Raw genomic sequence first — 20,336 nt, forward strand, 5'->3', positions numbered from 1 at the left:
TTAAAATATGAAGTTACAATGGGAACACTGCGAAAGACGGTACCATTTCATAAAATACACGACGTACACTCACGACCCACAGCTGTCACGCAGTGCCGGCACTGCCGCCGATGATAATAGACTACGCCTGCGCTGAAGTTGGGAGCATGCGTGAAGGGTGTTGCCGGCGGACGGCCGAGGGCGCGTGCGCGAGTTGTGCGGCTCCTCGAAGCGCGCATGTGCGAGAGGGCTCGCTGGTTGGTTTCCGTTTGTGCGTGGCCTCGGCGGCCTCTCTCTGCCCGCAGGGGTCTCGCCAGGCGTCGGCATGAGCTGCACGTCCTTCACCACCCTCACTGAGGAAATTCGTCTCAAGCGAGGCGCTTCAGGTAAAATAAGCGTTGGGGGGTTTGGGGGGGGGTGTCATTGGCGTGTGAGGGAGCTTGGGGCAAGGGGCGTGTGATGGGGAGGGGAGGACTGGAGGGTAAGGGACCTTTGTAGGGGAGGTGGATACCCGGGACAGTGGTGAACGTGTACGTCAGTAGGCGAGTGGAGAGGCATGCAACTGGGAATCCATGAGGCTTGAGAGCAGAGCGGTGGGAAGAAAGTGGACAGGTGGGTGGGATGCCTGTTGGCAGGGTCTATGCAGGTGGGCAAGGACATGTGTGCGTGTACAAGAACAGGGTGGGGTAGTTGCTGTGGTTGTTAGGGAATGGGCATCAAATGGGAAGGAAGTGGGTATGCCTGAAGCAATTGATGGAACACGGTCTTTATGGGGCGAGAAATGAACAAGGTCATTGCAGAGCAGAGTTGTACTTCATCTCGGATGGAGAGTCTACCTGAGGGGAAGACATCAGAATAGGTCTTGGAACATGTGCGAGTGTTTCTGTTATATCAAAGTACAACAAACAATCTGTTGAAGGAGCTCAGCGAGTTGAGCAGTATCTGTGAAATGCTGACCATCGAGTTGCCTCTTAGCCATAATGTCTGCTAATGTTGGTAATATTCACTCTCCTCAACAAAATATGTCACCCTCCTCTATAAATCTGCTGTCATCACCCCACACAAAAAAAATCATAGCATCTTTCTGCTTGTAAACAATTGTCCTAATCGTCACCTTCCTTTAATTTCAAGACATTGATGGTGCTGTCATTCAGCTAAAATGGTTTTTGGTGTTTTGAAGCCTCCCGTATTTCAATTCCCTCCAAGCAAGTTCCATCTCACTAGAGCACCAAGATGGCACTTACAAAGTTGCACATGACATCCTTCGTGATTATTTTGAAAATCTTTCTCTAGAGGTTCCCCATCCCGCTTTAGCCTTCTCCTCAACCAACCCATCTCCATTGTTTAGTTGGGCAGTATAAAAGTACTGGAAGTTGTTGTTGCAACTTGATTGGTGTTGGAGAGATCTGAAGTATTAAGTACAGATTTTGACATACTTGCGGGGGAATATATTGGAGGCAGTTTGGGGAATATTCAGAAAGTTGATTTCTGGGATGAAGAGGATGTTTTATAACAAAGGATTGAGCAGGGTGAGTCTTTCCTCATTAGAGTTGAAATTTTGACTTTTCAGTATTCTCTAGCCCAGTTAGCTGTGGAGGGCCAGTCAATGTACAAATTCGAGTCTGTAATAGATGGACAGTTTTTTGGATGACGGGAGTGCAGTGCTATGGGTTACAGGGAGGTAGAGCTGAGGACAAGATCAGCTGTGATCTTCCTGAATCACAGAGCAGGCTTAAGATCCCAAATGGAGCTTTAATAGAGATGCACAAAATTTTATTTGGTTTAAAAAAAGGTAAACAGAGATGCTATGTTGACTGGCAGATTCTTCGAGAACCCAGATTTAAAATTTTTGTTGAAAGGTACAAAGCTGATGTAAGGAGAAACATTTTAAGGACAATAGTTATGATCTAGGACTGTTTCTGAAGTTGACTGAAGCATAGTCAATCAGGGCTTTCAAAAGGGAATTAGATTGCTTTTGAGGGGAAATCATTTGCGGTATTATGAGGAAAGAGCCGAGAATGGGACTGATGGGACTGCTCCACGAGGAGCTTGATGCAGACTCGATTGACTGGTTTCAAAGAATATAAGAAACAGTAGAAGCTTGAGTACACTGTTCAGCCCTTGTGCTTTTTCCACCTTTCAATAAGATCACAGTTGATCTTTTACCTTAAGGTAACTTTTCTCCAGTAATTCCATTTCCCTAGATTCCCCTGGTATCTAGAAATCTATTGATTTCCATCGTGGATAGACTCAACAGCTGAGCCTCAACAGCCTTTTAGTAGAGAATTTCAAGGATTTCTTCTTGTGAATTTTTAAGATAGATGTTAAGGTATTTACTTATTGGTCATATATACATCGAAATACACGGTGAAGTGCGTCTTTTTGTGTTACTGAGAATGTGCTGGGGGCAGCCAGCAAGCGTCACCATTCTTCCGGCACCAACATGGCATGCCCACAACTCCTAACCTGTACGTCTTTTGGAATGTGGGAGGAAGCTGGAGCACCCGGAGGAAACACACGCAGAGACGGGGAGAACGTACAAACTCCTTACAGGCAGCGGCCAGAATTGAACCCGGGTCGCTGGTGCTGTAACAGCGTTATGCTAACTGCTACACTACCGTGAAGAAATTCCTTCTCTGACTGAATTTGCCTGCTCATTTTGAGAGTGTGACACTTGGTTCTAGATACCCCAAACAAGAGAAGTTTCAGCCGGGACCTCCTAGTGGCCAGCCATTTTAGTTGCACGTCCCATTCCCACACTGACATGTCTGTCCACGGCCTCCTCCACTGACAAGTTGAGTCTAGGTGCAGATTAGAGGAACAACACCTCATATTCTGCCTTGGTAATCTCCAAACTGACAGCATCAAATCGATTTCTCTAACTTCCAGTAACCACAACCCTCTGTCCTCTCTTGTCCCCTTTTTTGTCTATCTTGGTCCCACCAGCTCCCATCATCCTATCTCTTTCCCCTCCCCCACCGTCTCCATCTACTCATTCCCCACACATTCCTCCAACTAGTTCCCCTCCTCATCTCCTCTTCATTCCACGGTCCACTGGCCTCTCGTATCAGATTCCATTTTCTTCAGCCCTTCTTCATTTCCACCTATCATCTCCCAGCTTTCTGCATCATTCCCACTATCACCCACCTCACCTGAATCCATCTATCACCCACCAGCCCTCTTTCCACCTCCCACGTTTTTATACTGGCTATCTCCCCTTTTCCAGTCCTGATGAAGGGTCTCAACCCGAAATATCAACTGTCCATTTCTCTCCATAGATGCTGCCTGACCCACTGAGTTCCTCCAGCTCCTTTGTGTTGCAAGAGAAATTTCATCCCTGCATCAACCTGTCAACCTAATAAAGATTTTATTCATTTCAATGAGATCATCTTTCAGTCTTTTAAACTTGAAAGTATAGGTGCAGACTCCTTATTCTTCTGGTATGACAAGCCTGCCATCCCAGGAATCAATCTAGCAAACCTTCACTGCACTCCCTCTGTTGCAAATATATCCTTCTTTGTGTAGACCAGACCTGTGTGCAAAATTCCAGCTGTGGTCTCACCAGGGCCCAGTATAATTGGAGCAGGATGTCTCTATTCTCACACTCAAATCCAGTTGCAATAAAGGCCAAAATTCTACTTGTCTTCCTAATTGTATGGTAACTTCTAAGGATACCTAGGTGCCTCTGAGCATCAGTGCCTTTCTCTCGCTACTTAAAAGTACTCAGCTTTTCTATTTTTTTGTATTTTCTGATGATATTTTTTCCTTCTGTTATGTACTTGCCAATTACTTAGTCTGTGTCCTTAAAGTCTCTCTGTATCCTCCTCACAGTACATACTGCCATCCAGTTTGGATTTATTATTGGTGATTCAATACAGATATGTTTGAGGTGATGCATTTTGGAAGGTCAAACCAGCATAGGACTTGTACTTTGAATGGTGGGGCACTAGGGAATGTAATGGAACAGAGGGATTTAGGAGTACAAGTGCATAGTTTGTTGAAAGCAACATCACAGGTAGAAAGGGTGGTGAAAAAGGCATTTAGCACGCTTCCCCTCATCGGGCAGGGCATTGCGTATAGGAGCTGGGACATTATTGCAGTTGTATAAATTGTTGGTGAGGCTGCACTTGGAGTACTGTGTACAGTTTTGGTCACCCTGTTATAGGAAAGATGTGGTTAAACTGGAAAGAGTGCAGAAAAGATTTATGAGTATGTTGCCAGGACTATACCACATCAACTGGTTTGCCATTATCTATTCAGCCAATTACAAACTCAGAAAGACTACCACATATTTGTCCAACATGATTTCCCTTTGATAAATCCACATTGATTCTGCCCAATCCTATTATTATTTTCCATGTACTTTATTGACCCTTAACAATAGATTCCAGCATTTTCTATGCTACTAAAGTCAGGCTATCTATAGTTCCCAGCTTTCTCTCTGAAACTCCTTAGGTATTTGGTTACATTTGCTGCCTTCCAGACTCTGGTAAATGTTCCATTTGCAATTTTGTATGATGACTGACTGTGCATCTACTATCTCCACAGCCACCACCTTTAAAGTCTTGGGATAAAAGTCATCAGCCTATTGAGATTTTTCACCTGGCAGTCTTTTTTTAAACTGTTGCTATTTCTATTGAGCATTCACTATGGACCTCTGCTCCACCATTATTTCTGATGCTACAGTGATTCTGCAGTTCTAGCCTGCAAAAAAAAACTCTAAAGGATGATGATGGATATGGAATTTATAACTGTTTATAACTTAGGTTAATGTGGAAGCCAGCATGTGAGATTGGGTCATCAAATAGTTAGGGGGATTTTGGTAAAAGGAGTACGACATGGGGCTTCAGTAACGGCATAAGAATTTAAAGAACAGGGCGGCACGGTAGCGTAGCAGTTAGCACAACGCTATTACAGTGCCAGCAATCGGGATTCCATTCCGACCACTGTCTGTAAGGGGTTTGTACGTTCTCCTTGTGACTGCGTGGGTTTCCTCCAGGTGCTCAGGTTTCCTTCCACATTCCAAAGACGTACGAGTTAGCAGGTTAACATGGGTGTAATTGGGCAGTGTGGTCTCTTTGGGCTGGAAGGGCCTGTTACTGTGCTGTATAAATAAAGTTTTAAAGTAATGAAGTTTTAACAGAAGCAGGAGCTGGCCATTTGGCCCCTCAAGCCTGCAGTACCATTCAATAAGATTGTGGCTGATCTCTTATCTTGGTGCCACTCTCCTACAGTGAACCCTAATCCCTTACTTTCCTTAAAATCTTTAAAAAAAAAATCCATTGATCTGTCTTGAATGGGCTCAGTGCCTGCGCCTGAAGTAAGCTCAAAGAAAGCATTTGTGCAAATAAGTGATTGAGAAGAGATTTGGGTTCATACTGGGGCACTGGGCACCAGTAGGGAAAAATCCCTTTGAAGGGAATGGGGCAGAGCAGTTGGGGCAACAGAACATGTGGTTAGAAATTCAACAATGTAATACTGATTTTTTTTTCCCACTATGACACACCTTTGTTTCACGAGTGAAACATGCTAGTAACCAAATTTTGGCCATTTTCATCACCTCTGTATTGGACACATAGGATGATGAATTTCAGTGGCAATGGTCCTTTTGGGAATTGCAAATGGGAACGGCGCAGATTGCATCAGGAAAGCTCTTCGCTGGGCCCTCCTGGCGCAATGTTGTCTTTAGAGCATGGCTGAATTAGAGTGCTTGCTTGGTGGGCAAGTTATTTGCCTTCATCCTTTGGATTCCTACTCCTTAGTCTCCCTATCTCCAAAGTCCTAGGCACCAATCCATCCTGTCTCCAGACTGCAAGTCTCCCAGTTTTCTTTCCCTAGTCCCATCCTGCACTACCCCTGTTTCCTAACCCTCCCCTTCTGACTTCTTCCTCTTGCTTGAAAGCAGTTGCACTTAAACCTTAGACCCGAGATTCTGCAGATGCTGGAATCTGGAGTAACACACACACACACAATGCTGCAGGAACTCAGCAGCTCAGGCAGCACCTATGGAGGGAAATAAACAGTCGACGTTTCAGGTCGAGACCCTTCATCAGGACTGGAACGGAAGAGGGCAGAAGCCAGAATAAAAGGGTAGGGGGAGGAGCACAAGGTGACAGGTGAGTCTGGGTGAGGGGGGAAGGTAGGTGGGAGGGGGTATGAAAGGGAATGATGTAAGAAGCTGGGAGGTGACCACATTCTGCCAGCTTGTGCTCCTCCCACTCCCCCTCCCCCTACCCTTTTATTTTGACTTCTGCCCTCTTCCTTTCCAGTCATGATGAAGGATCTTGACCTGAAATGTCGACTGTTTATTTTCCTCCATAGATGCTGCATGACCTGCTGACTTCTTCCAGCATTTTGTGTGTGTTGCATTTAAATCTTGACCCTTTGGATGTGAGGGAGTGGAAATGGGGTACCAATGGGAGCAGCCAGGGTTGGTTAAAGAAGATTTGCTGTAAGCATCGAAAAACAAGAGAGAAGGTCATCGTCTGCAAACATTTCAAGGTGAACAGAAGGACAACTAAAAATAGAAATGAGTAGGACAATCTCCTTAACCTTTTTCAGCATTTAAGTTAATCAAGGCTGAACTGAACCCCAACTTCATTTACCTGCCTTCGATCCACTGTTTATAATAACTGGCAATTCCAGTTTTGAACCTTTCAAATTATATTGCATTTATGCTGTTTGGGGAGGAAAAAGTTGAGTTGCAAATGAATTGAGGAAGAAATGTTATTCAGGGATGGCAGCAGAAAGAAGTGGAAGATGGTGAGGGGAAATGAGTGATGCTGAATATAAGGAAGTGATCAGAGATGACCACAGCTGTGATCGAGCTGCTGGAAATAGGCCTCTTGAGTTGACAAGATTTAACCTGGCCGTTAATGTGGAGAGGAATTGAAGTTAGGAAATCAGAGAAATATGAAGGCAAGAATATTTAAATTGGATTGAAACCACAGCAGAAGCTTAATGCAAATATAGAAAAAATCAGGCTGATGGAGGTAAAAATTGAAGTTTTAAAGGATAGAGGATGAGTAAAGTGTGCCTAGAAATTTTAGTCTATCAGTTAGTCACCCTGGTTGATCCTGTAGTCAGGCTAGTTGATGAAGGGGGCATTGTAGCCTTTTGGGGCAGTGGTTGTAATTGGGAGCAGAGATGCACACCTGTTGTTTATTTGGTAGGGGTGATGTGAGATTGGGCAGTAATATACCTGGTCATCATTTGTTGAAAAACCACTGGCATGTTAGTGGGGTGAGTTTGGGTGGGGTTAATATGCTTTGGTGGGTGTGGGGACAAGTGATGGTGGAAACAGAATCTGATTCAGTTCTTAGAAATCAGGTAGGGGAATAGAATTCAGAACATTGCTGGGGATTGGGAGTCTGGCGTGTTGCTAGAGTCTTGTGGTGTTAGAAGCCAGCGCTGTGCTGGGGCTTTATAATTAACAACAGATTTCCTGGGCTCAGTGCTCGTTGGGCGATTAAATGATGGTTGGCGAATTAAGGTTGATACAAATTGGGGCACCGCACCCTCCAGTATGTAGGCAAGTACTTGTAGACCTGAAGACACAAGAGGCTGCAGATGCTGATGCAGGGTTTTGACCTGAAACACCAACAATTCCTTTCCTCCCACAGGTGCTGCTTGACCCCGCGAGTTCCTTCAGCAGATTGTTACCTGTAGGCCTTCCAGTTTGGTGCTGCATTCTGAATACCATGTTATTCCTGTAGTGTGCAACGACAGATCATCCCTCCCCACCCTAGGCAACCTGATCCTAGTTCCACTGCAGTACTGCAAAAGGAGTATTGCACGGGGAAAGATGTTGTTAAATGCATCCCTAATGGGAAATTACTTTGGGTTTGCAAGGATAACTGATGACAGGCCGTGCCTGGTCAAATTTTCTGAGTGATACAAAATGAGCTATTTGAAAAAGGAGAAGCTCCCATAGTATTAAGTGGAGAGAACAAAGGGAGATTTTGTTAAAGAGGCAACACCATCCACAGGGAGATGAGCAAGTTGTTAGAGATGGTGGTAACATTTAAGACTTCAGTGGGAGATACTGGTAAGGAGTCTCACCACTGATGAGCCAAATTTCTGTTAAAACTAATAACGCCAATGCATTAAAGTCATATTTGATAGGAACTAGTTCATAAGGATGCTCAAATCTGAAGAGAAGAGGTAATTGTTGATCTTCAGACAGAGTCCAAATATGAAGAGTGAGCCAGAGAGGAAACAGGTTTGCAGATTGGCTGCCTGTGGGTGTGAATATGAGACGTAAGGTAGGACAGTTAAGATTATTTCATTCACAGAATAACACTGAAGACTTTAATGGGCTCTGTGGAGAATAAGGGGAGGCACATTTTGCACCACTGGGTTTGACACCTGGGACAGAAGCAGAGGAGTAGGTTTTCTTTTACTGAGTGATTGGGGTCTGGAATAGTGGCTGGTTTAATTGCATTGTTCAAGAGAATGGATGACTATCTCGCAGGCAAGAATTTTCAGAGTTATGGGGAGAAATGAGGGAGTGGGATCAGCAGTAGTGCTCTCCCATAGAAATCGTATGGACTTGATTTGCATGTAGTAACCAGTCTGTGATTCTGGTTATAAACAAGAGGCCAGATTGGAGGCATTAAAAATTAAAGTTAGGGTGGAACTATTTTGATTTGTAGAGAGAATAAAGTCAATTTGATTGGTGGTATCCAAATTTACAGATATTAATGAAGGCCTGGTTTGTACCTAGAGCCTTTTGACTAAGAAAAGGTTTTGCATTTAACTAGTACCTTTCATAACTCCCTCTTCTCCCACACCACTTATCCCAAAGCACTTTGCAACCAATTAAGTATTGAAGTATAGTAACTGTTGTAAAGCAGAATATCTCTTTATTGCTAGAGATTGTCTAGTGGAAATTGGAGTGTTTAGGAGGCATGGAGGCCATGGGTCAGCATTTTTTTTGATATCATGATCCAGCAAAGGTGAACATTGGCTCCGTGATTAATAGCTTATGATAATGGATCTGCTGGAGACGTCAGGATAAAGATAAATCCTTTTCATTTCAAACATTAAAACTTATGTCGGCTTGATGATGTGACTGGATATGATTATTTTGTTGGAACAGTATGTGCCTCAACTACTTCACATGACTCTTACACTGAGCACAAGAATATAAGAAATAGGATAAGTAAACACCTGGTCCTTTGAGTTTGCTGTGCCTTTCATCAAGATCAGTGCTATTTTCCATCACTCCCCATATCACTTGATACCCTTGACATCTGTAAATCTTTGTTTTGCACAAATACACTGACCGAGCCACCACAGCTCCAGTTCACCATCCTGAATGAAGATATTTCTCCTCACCCCCGTCTTAAATGGCCTATCATTTTTCTGAAGCTGTGCCTCAGTTGTGGACACGACTGCTGGGAAATATTTTGCTGTATTTAGCCTGCCAAGCCCTTTAAGGATTTGTATGTTTTGTTGATATCTCCTCCCATTATTCCAAGCTCTAAAGAATACAGCCTCAGTTTACTCAAATTCTCCACGTAGAGCAAACCCATCATGTCTGGAAATAATTTAGTAAATCTTCATCACTCTGCCCCGATGGCAAAGATGAACTTTCATCAGTAAGGAGACCAAAAATCTACACACTACTCCAAGGTGTCTCCCACTAGTGTCTGGTATAATTGCAATAAGACATCCTTACTCATGTATTCCAATCAATTGTAATCAAGGCTAATGTACCATTTCCATCCGAGTTGCTTGCTGTACGTTGGCTTTCGGTGAGCTGTATTCAAGCACACCCGGGTTTCTTTGGACATCAATACTACTTAGTCTCGTGCCCTTTAACAAATACTCCACTTTTGTGTTGTGTCTACCAAAGTGGTAACCTCGCATTTTTCCGCACTGTATTCTGAAATATGTTCTCATCGAATCACTTGGTTTATCCACATCGCCTTGAAATTTTGTATGCTATTCCACACTCTCAATCCCAGCTTGTTCAGTATCATCAGCAAACTTAGAAATATGACACTTGGTCCCTTCAGCCAAAGTGTCAATATAGATTGTGAAAAGCTGGGGACCAAGCACTAATTCCCTGTGGTACCCTAGTAGCCACAGCCTACCAACCTGAGCATGGTTAATTTAATCTTACTCTTTGTTTTCTGTATGCTGACTAATTTTCAGTATATTGCCCTCAAATCTGTGTTCTAACCTTGCTGATCAACCTTATCAAATACTTTCTGAAAATCCCAATATACCACATCCAATGGTTTCCCCCTTATTCATTCTATTAGTGACATCATTTATGATTTTCCTTTCATAAATCTGGGTTTACTCTGCTCAGTTCCATTATTCCTTTCAAAATGTTCTGTTATTACATCCTTCATTACAGATTCCAGCATTTTCCGTAAACTGATGTCAGCCAAAAACACAGTTCCCTGTTTTCTCAATTCATTCTTAAATTATGATTGGTATCTTCCAGTGCACAGGCACCATTCTAGAAGATAACCAGAGCATCCACTGTCTGTAAAGCCACGTCTCTCAAAACTCTGGAACATATATCACTAGATCCTTGAGGTTTTATCAGCTTTCAAACTCGCCAACTTCTCTTGTACTATTATTTGACAAATACTTATTTCCTTCAGTTCCTCATTCTTGCTAGTCCCTTTGTTCTCAAAGGTATTAGGCAGATTTGGCATGGTTTCTTCCACGAAGGTGAACACAAAAAATTGTTTAATTTTTCTGCCATTTCCTTATTTCCCATTATAAATTCTCCCTTCCCTTTCTGTAAGGGGCCAACAGTAGTCTTTCTATTTTTATGTATTTATAAAAGCTCCTGCACTTGGGTTATTATTTTTCTTGGCGGTCTATTCTCATTCTAATCTGACTTTGTCAATTTTTTTGGTTGCCCTTTACTGAGTTTTAAAATAGTCCCAACCTTTAAGAGTACTGCTGATTCTGGTTACATTTTGAGCCTCTTCCTTGGATTTAACATGATTTTTAATTTATTATCAGTCACAATTGTTTCTCTTATTGTTTTTGGGCCTTAAGGGAATTTTGTTTTTAAAATTTATGCAGGTTTTTAAAAAAATTCTAACCATTATCTGTCCACCATATCTTTCAATGTATTCTCCCAATCAGCCACAGCTAATTCTCCTCTCATTCTTTCATTGTTTTCCTTGTTTAGATTTAAGACTTTACTTTTACATTAAACTACATCAATTGCAAACTCGATGTCAAATTCTATCATATTTATGGTCATCCTTCCCTAAAGGTTCCTTGGCAACATTACACAAAACAAGTTCCAAAGTAACCTTTTTTTCACACCCACCCCGAGTTGGTTCCTTGTCATATTGATCCAGAAAGGCATTTTGTATACATGCCATGAATTCATATTGCACCTTATTACAGTAAATTTGATTCATTCAGTTGATATGTAGGTTAAAGTCTCCCATGATTATCGCATTGCCCCATCACACTTTAATAAATTTCTTGATTTATGCCACACCCCTATTACAGTGGCCAAAAGGTAACGTCTGCCATTTTTTCCTGGCCTTTGCTATTTATTGGTTCAACCCATATTTATTTTAATTCCACATCAATGCCCTGTTAAGACAACATATTTTGTACCACTGTTGATCTCCATTAACTATTGTGCTATACCATCCCTTTTTCATTTTTGCCTATCCTTTCTAAACATCAAATACTGTGGAGTATTTAGTTCTCAGCTGTGGTCACACTGAAGCTATGTTTCCATAACAGCAGTGAGATCATATCTTTCCTTCTCTTTGTGCCTTTAATTTCTATACTTTTATGCAAATGCTGAGAAACCGGTAGAACCTTTTCCATGTACAGTTATGGGAATGATTAAAAAATATTCTCCATGTCAGTGTTTAGTGGCTAAAAGATATCAATGGACATTCAGAGTCTTGAGGCTGGAAAGGGTTAGAGATAGGAAAGGGTATTAAATAAAGTGTTTAAAAATAAGTGTTGTTTCAAGCTTAAAATTCTTATTTAATGCTCTTTACTGCATGTGTGCTCAAAGAGAAGATTTTTCTAACTTGATCAAGGTGGATAGTGTGGAAAAATGATTAATGAGCCTTCAGCTTCATTCAGCCTGCACAGGCTAATTGTTTTTTAACTTGTTGCCACAGTTATCATGCAATGTTTTGCTCTTATCCAATTTGAGTATCCCATTGAAAGATTAGTCTTGCTATTCCCTATTTTAGGTGGGAAGACAAGCTTGTTTATATAGGCTTTGTTTTAGAATTATATTTTTACACTTCCTGTTATTTTTACAGTTGATTTTATAGTACATTTAGCCTTCCTTGGATGCCATTGTCCACCCCCACTTCTTTGATATCACCTTGTTGTCTCAAAATTAAGTTCTCACTTCTGTCCGCTGTAAAGTAACACAGTGCCACAAGGTCGCTTCAATAAAACGCGTTTTATTAGCAGTGTACCGCTAAGGAGAGGTCTCTTCAGCACTCGTTAAGAGTCGCTTCCCGAGTTCTCCTCATACAAAGGAGCAGACAGAAATTTATACAGATATTGTCACGCACACTTAATGCATGCGGCGCCGCGAGGTTCGGTCAAGCCACAGAGATCCTGAGACAGACGTCGCACCTATTGTCCAGCATAATTGAGTTATAATCCAGAAATTCAAAGACAGGTATCACCCTCATTGTTTAAGACGAGCTTCTCACTCGTTGTTTATTGCGCCCAGTACTCCTATTGTCTAGCATAACGGGACTGGCCAAGGTTCTGGACAAAGTAATTAACACGTTATCTACTGAGTCAGCAGCTTGTGTGCTGTTGCTTGCGAGGTATTTTTCTATCAGCTATAAGTATGGTTACAGTTTTTAACCCTTTACTTCGTCAACCTTTGGCTGATTTTGCTCAATTCATGAACTGCTTCAGCATTGAAATTAAAGTCTTCCTGCTAATTATAATGGGATTGTATTATCGGCCCCACAGTAGTCAGCGGGAATTGGAGGAGCAGATATGTAGAGAGATTACAGTTGGTTGTAAAGATAATAGGGTAGTATTAGTGGGAGAATTTAACTTCCCTAATATTGACTGGGCCACCCATAGTGTGAAAGGCTTAGATGGAGTGTAATTTGGGAAATGTCTCCAAGAAAGCTTCCTTGATCAATATATAGAGGGACCTGCTAGAGAGGGTGCAACACTGGACCTCCTTCTGGGGAATGAGGTAGGGCAAATGGCAGAAATGTCTGTCGATGAGCACTTTGGGTCCAGTGACCATAATTCTAATAGTTCTAAAATAGTTACGGAGAAGGATACTGTTGGTTCACAGGTTAAAGTCCTGAACTCGGGCAGAGCAAATTTTGGAGCCATTAGGAGGGATTTTGCAGTGGTTGATTGAGCGAGAATGTTTGCAGGGAAAGGAGCGTATGCCAAGTGGGAGGTCTTTAAAAGTGTGATATCAAAACTTCAGGGCCTGCTTGTTCCTGTTAGGGAGAAGGGTAAGCCTAGCAGGTTTAGGGAACTCTGGCTGACAAAAGATATTGAGGCCCTGGTGAAGAAAAAGAGGGAGACGTACACTGTGCATAAGCAATTGGGAACTAGTGAATCTCAAGAAGTGTAGGACTGCACTTGAGAGAAGTTAGGGCAAAAACAGGATATGAGAAAGATCTGGCAGGCAAAGTGAGGCAAAATCCCAAAAGATTCTATAGGTATATTAAGAGTAAAAGGTTGGCTAGGGAGAGGACAGGTCCCCTTAAAGGTCCACATGGCTGTCTATGTGTGGAACTAAAGAAAATGGGTGAGATTTTTAATGAATATTTCTCTTCGGTTTTTACTGTGGAGAAAATGATGGAAGCTAAGGAAATGGGGGAAATGAGTGGTGTTCTCTTGGATAACACATGCTTTAGCAGGGAGGAGGCTTGGAGGCCTTAAGTGCATTAAGGTCGATAAGTCCCTAGGGCCTGACTTGGTGCATTCACAGACCTTGTGGGAAGCTAGAGAAGAAATTGCGGAGGCCCCTGCAGAGATATTTGCTTCACCTCTGGCCACGGATGAGGTTCCAGAGGACTGGAGAGTGGCTCATGTGGTACCATTGCTTTAAAAAGTGTAGCAAAAACAAGCCAGGAAACTACAGGCCTATGAGTTTGACGTCAGTGGTGTGTAAAATTGCTGGAGGGGATTCTGAGAGACAGGATCTATCACCATTTGGAGAGACAGAGTCTGATTTGGGATAGCACTACTTTGTGCATGGGAAGTCATGTCTGACAAATCTGTTGGAGTTCTTTGAGGAGGTAACCAAGAGGGTTGATGAGGGTAGGGCATTGGATGTTGTCTGTATGGACTTTAGCAAAGCCTTTGACAAGGTCCCTCATGGCATGCTAGTCTAGAATGTTAGATTGCATGGGATCCAGGGGGAGATAATGGATTGGATTGATAATTGGCTGAAGTGGTAGGAAGCAGAGGGTGATGGTTGAGGGTTGTTTCTCAGGCTGGAGGCCTGTGTCTAGTGTTGTGCCACAGGGGTTGGTGCTGTGACCTTTGTTTCTAATTTATGTAAACGATTTGGATGTGACTATACAAGGCATGGTTAGTAAGTTTGCAGATGATATTAAAATAGGTGGTTTTGTAGATAGTGTAGAAGGTTATGAAAAAGTATAGGGGGATCTTGATCAGCTAGGTATGTGGGCTGAGGATTGGCAAATGGCTTTCAATCTAGATAAATGTGAGGTATTGCATTTTGGGAGATCACACCAGGGTAGGACTTGTACAGTGAATGCTAAGGCCCTGGAGAGTGTTATGGAACCGACAGACCCAGGAGTGCAAGTGCATAGTTCGCTGAAATCTGCATCACAGGTGGAAAGGGTGGTGGAGAAGATGTGTGGCACACTGGCCTTCATCAATCAGGGCTTTGAGTAGAGGAGTTGGGAAGTTATGATGCAGTTATATAAAACATTGATGAGGCCACACTTGGAGTATTGAGTATAGTTTTGGTCACCCTATTATAGGAAAGATGTTATTAAACTAGTGCAGAAAAGATTTACCAGATGTTGCCTGGACTTGGGGGCTTGAGTTATGAGGAGAGGTTGAGTAGACTAGGAATTTATTCCCTGGAATGCAGGAGTTTGAGGGGTGACCTGATAGAGGTATATAAGATCATGAGGGACGTAGACAGGGTGAAAGCACAGTTTTTTTTTCCCCAGGGAGGGAGTGCTAAAAACAAGAGGGCAGAGGTTTAAGATCAGAGGTGAGAGATTTAAAAAGGACATCGGGGCAGCTTCTTCATGCAAACAGTGGTGCGTATTTGGAATGAACTGCCAGAAATGGTGGTTGAGGCGGGCACGTTAGCAACTTCTAAAAGCCATCTAGATAACTACATGGATAGGAGAGGTTTAGACGGCTATGGGCCAAATGCGGACAGATGGGGCTAGCTCACTGGAAACATAGTCTGTATGAATGAGTTGGACTGAAGGGCCTGTTTCCATGCTCTGACTCTATGACTCGAGCTGTAGTAAATTATGCTCAGAAGATTCATTTTTATTTTTCACCAAGCTTGCCTACTTTCAACTTTGCATTTTTCTACTCCTACCTTATTCTTGTTATCAAAACCTTTATCCATGCCTTTGTTACTATCCTTTTCTCAACTTCTAACCTCTAAACTCAGACTCAACTCGATGATAGTGGTCTCCCCAATTAAAAGCCCCACTCCAGAATCTCAATAGCAGTTTCAGTGATGTAATGATGCATTGAAAGAAGTTGAAGTCTGTCCTCCCAGTTCTGTCGCAGAGAACTTTTCAGGATTGCGAGTCCTAGTCAACATTCACCTCTCAATGGGTTGTGCCTCTGGCACAACAAGGAATGTGTTCTAGCTAGCATTCATAGCCTTATGATATTTATGTATCTTGGGAAAGATATGGCTAAAAAAGAATTGCTGGTACTATAATGTATTTACTAAGTAGTTGGGGGAGGGGACAGCAAAGATGTATAAGCAAGAGCGCAAACAATAGAGAATCAAAATTATATTATTCTCAGTGATCAGTTATGGTCCCAGATGTGCAAATTAAGTGGAAGTGAGGGTGGGGGGGGCACTCAGCAATGGAAATGCCACTGAATGTCTGTTGCTGGAGTTAATTTGGCATAGGTATTATCTGCTGCTTATCACTATGTAGTAAGGAGCAGAATAGGACAAGGTCAGGGAAAGGAAAAAGTGATGGGAAAACATAAGAAGAAATAGAATGTCCTTCAATATGTTTATTCTACTTTATAAACCAAATGGAATTCGTAGGTCAGGCTATATTATATACTTTATATGCCTTTGAGGAATCAAAGGATCTTTGGCCACAATTGATCCCCAATGGCTTTATGCTTGTGTTTCTGTTGTGACGAATCACATGACCTGCGAATGTTAAACTATTGAAAATCCTGGTAGAAAAATTGTTGGGTGGTTTTCACCCTTATTCCTTCATTAAAATGCTGCTTGCAGAGCGTGCACATAATATCTGTGCAACACTGACCGCTGGGGAGCAAACCAGTATGTGATCCATGGCAGCCACAGTACAATAGCCTAAAAGCTGCTGTAGTTGGTAGTGGCAGTGGTCGTGGGGCGGATGGAGTGAGAGTGAAGCAGAATAGAGGAAACAGCACTCTGCAAGTGTGAGTAGTTTCAGTGATGCAATGATGTAGTGAAAAAATTGAAGTCTGTCCTCCCAGAACAGGGAAGATCCAAGAGAACTTTTCAGAATTAGTAGTCAGTATTCACCTCTCAATGGGTTCTGCTTTTTGCATGAACTTGGATTGCATGAACATAGAACAGCACAGAACAGGCCCTTTGGCCCACAATGTTGTGCCGACGTAGCTAATCCCTCCTACCTACAGAATGCCCGTGTCCCTCTATTTTCCTCTCATTCATGTGCCCACCCAAGCTCCTCTTAAAAGGCCCCAGTGAATTTGCCTCCACCACCCTATCAAGCAATGCATTCCAGGCATCTAGCACTCTGAGTAAAAAATGTACCCCTCACGTCTGTTTTGACCCTACCCCCTTCTCACCTTAAATACGTGCCCTCTGGCATTGGATCGCTCAATAATGGGGAAAAAGCTATTGCTTGTCCACCCTATCTATGCCCCTCATAATTTTATACACTTCCAACAGATCATCCCTTAGCCTCCACCGCTCCAGAGAAAAGAGCCCAAGTTTATCCAGCCTCTCCTGAAAGCACGTGCCCTCTAATCCAGGCAGCATCCTAGTAAAACTCCTCTGCACCCTCCTCTAAAGCCTCGATATCCTTCCTACAGTGAGGTGACCAGAAATGCACACAATACAACATGGCTTGGGTTATTCTTTATAACGGAAGAGTCTGAGGGGAAATTTAATTGAGGTAAATAAAGTTATTAGGTGTCTAGATAGAATAAATAGGAAGGACTAATTTTTAGGCATATACTATTTGTTTTTTTTTCTTGTATTTGTGGCTTCTTCCCCCAAAAAACAATTATTAATACAGGAAGTCCCCAGATTACAAACGAGTTCAGTTTTTGAGTCTGTTCGTAAAGTGAATTTGTATATAAGTTGGAACAGTTACATACAGTTCACATCTAGCGTCAATTAGTCCTAAGTCACTACAAGCTTCAGTTATTTATTGCTATATATTAAGATCCAAATGGAATTTTGATTCCAATTGCATTATAGTTCCACACAATGGTATCATTCATTACAGTGCAGTACTGTGGAGGTACAGTTACCATGTTGAGTGAATTTTGTGTATTTTCCGACTGACGGACAAAATCAACATAAGGACGTCCGTAGAAACAGACCTCGGTCATTACCGGGGACGACCTGTCAGGGGAGAGAAAGTGCTGGATGGATAGATTGAAAGAGAAATGGTGGGTGGGGGCAGCGGGAGAGGGGGCTGGTGACCATTCATGGCGTCCCTCATCATTCGGAACTCCTTGAATATCCCTGCCCCGAAATACCAGTACGGACTGTAACACATGAAATCCACGATCTAGCTGTTCACCACCTCCATCACCGGGAAAAACTCAACACTGACAGGCAAACCGTTCTGCGCCCAATTCCGCGCCTTCTTCCCGCCGTTCGTAACTACGGGCGTTCGTAACCCGGGGACTTCCTGTAGTGTACTGTGGATTTCTTCCCCTAAGCGCACAAACTTGGTACAATACATTGATTGCTATTTGCTTCATATTCAGGAGAAAAAAAAGTGCTGAAAGCACAGGATTCAAATTGAGGTCATTATGTTGAACTCTTAACACTTGGTTTTATTCTGATGGAGTAGCAAATGAACTGTTCATTGCTGCAGGTGGATGGAGACTCCATTCAACAGAAATACATTCTCTTCTATAATGAAACTCGGGGACACGTTTGATTAGTCACTGACATCTCAGTTTGTCAACAGGAATTTTTATTTCTGGAAATACTGCTGTATACCACTGCTAATCTTCAAATGGTAAATTGAAGTGGCCTCTTCAAAAACAGTGATTTGACAACCCTATGATTCAAGTTCATCTGTGCCTTTTTCCTGCTGATTGCACCTACCACTAGTCATTCCAGGGGCCTTTGACTATCTAGTCTGTAAACAATAACCTCTGATCTGTCACTATCTTTGGACCTTTAACTGGTTCCAGCACTACTATCAATGGCCTCGTGTTCAATGGCACAAGGCACAAACCTGCTGTGTCTAACTTTCTGGACTGGAAAAATTTAATTGAGGAAAAGTTAAATAAGCTCAGGTTATTTACTTTGGGGAAAGGGAAGACTTAATTGAGGTCTATAAAACTATAAGAGGCTTAGATAGATTAAATAGGAAATACCTATCTCCCTTAGCAGAGGGATGAATACCAGAGTCAGATTTATAATAATTATTAGGAATAGTAAAAGAAAGATAGGGATTTTTTTTTCCAACCAGAGTGTGCAAGGGGTCAATGAACACAGTGCCTGAAAGGATAGAGGCAGAAACTCACCACTCTTTTAAAAAGTGCTTGAATGTATACTTGAAGAGTCATGATCTGCAGGGCTACACATGATGTGCTGAAAGGTAGTATTAGCTTGGGTAGTTCTTTCAATAGGCATGGATGTATTTGGTTGAATGGCTTTATTCTGTATTGTAAAATTTCTGATTTTATTCCATGACCATGCTTATTGATCCTCCATTCACTTCTGTTTGTGTAGAATGTTCAACAAAATTAAACAACCCAAGGTGTTTAACAGGAATAGTATTAAAAGAGAAAAAAAGACAACAAGCTGCAAAGAGAGCTTTCACCACAGAATTGAGATTCCAAAAAGAATCTTTAAGGAGAAGAAAATAAGGAAGAGTGCTGGGGAGTTATGAGAAGGGAATTCCAGAAGTTAAGCTCAAGGCTGCTAGAAGCATGTCTTGAGTGTTGGAGCATTTAAAATCAGGAGCGTACAGGAGAAAGTTTCTGATTTAGAAATCTCATGGGCCCATCCTTTATGCTTGTTCTAATTGGAATTTGTCACAAGAATGTTTTAAGTACTTAAAATTTAACCTGATCACACAATATAAATGCCCTGTTCCACGTTGCTCATAAAGGTTGCTGCTGATTGACACCTTTATTGAAGATTGCAAAAGATTATGAAAGTTCATTTTATTTGAGAAAATGTGTGCTATATCAGCCATTGTTGATACAGGATTTTTTTTACTGTAACTAAGTTTATTTATGGCCTTTTTTATTTGTAGGGTTGGGATTCAATATTATTGGAGGAACTGATTACCAGCCCAATTGTAAGGACAGCGCAATCTACGTGAGCAAAATTAAAGATGATGGACCAGCGGCTCTTGATGGACGGTTAAAGGAACGAGACCAAATCTTAGCAGTAAGAGATCTGTTGTTTTATTTTTAATACTCGGTGGTGTCAGATCCGGTTATTTTCGAATCCGCAGATTCTTTCAGGAGTCCAAGAATGAATTGAACATGACTTAGTGCTTCACAAAGTTTTATTGGAAAAGTTTAAAACAAAGAAACAGTCACAGAGCACATGGCACTAGCTTTACTACTAGGAGATGAGTGGAGACACAAGGAACTAAAAATGAGCTAGGGCCAAGGGTAGAAGAGAGCAAAAGAGAGAGATAAGCAAGAGAGTGATTAACAAAATAAAAACATCTTTTATACCTGAGATAAGAGGTAATCCTTAGATAACAATAGTCCAATCAAAAAATTTATTAGATACCTGTGGCAAAACCAACCAATGAGAAAACACGTATTCACCTGATGAATGAACCAACAAGCTAAGAAATGGTCATTCCTTGTACAGCCACTTGAGGTGCATTAAACACTATACGTGTTTAAAATAAACTACTTAAAACAGTCAAATCCAATAGTGGGTATGAATTTAGTCTTAAACAGTGTCAAATTCTCTGACACAA

The 20,336-nt window shown here is 42.0% G+C and overlaps 1 protein-coding gene across 2 annotated transcripts in view; it reads left to right on the forward strand.

The window, feature by feature from the left end:
- The first annotated feature begins 205 nt into the window (after nt 1–205).
- The window catches only part of synj2bp (synaptojanin 2 binding protein), a 28,639-nt gene continuing 8,508 nt past the window's right edge, over nt 206–20,336 (forward strand). Inside the window, exons 1-2 of one of the 2 annotated variants that reach the window (XM_052016580.1) lie at nt 206–365; nt 19,650–19,786. In XM_052016580.1, the coding sequence (XP_051872540.1) occupies nt 305–365; nt 19,650–19,786 (198 nt within the window). In that variant the 5' untranslated portion in view covers nt 206–304. The remainder of the gene's footprint in view (nt 366–19,649; nt 19,787–20,336) is intronic. The other variant, XM_052016587.1, reaches the window with a different exon arrangement.

Source organism: Pristis pectinata, chromosome 1, assembly GCF_009764475.1.
Source record: "Pristis pectinata isolate sPriPec2 chromosome 1, sPriPec2.1.pri, whole genome shotgun sequence".
Lineage (NCBI taxonomy): Eukaryota > Metazoa > Chordata > Chondrichthyes > Rhinopristiformes > Pristidae > Pristis > Pristis pectinata.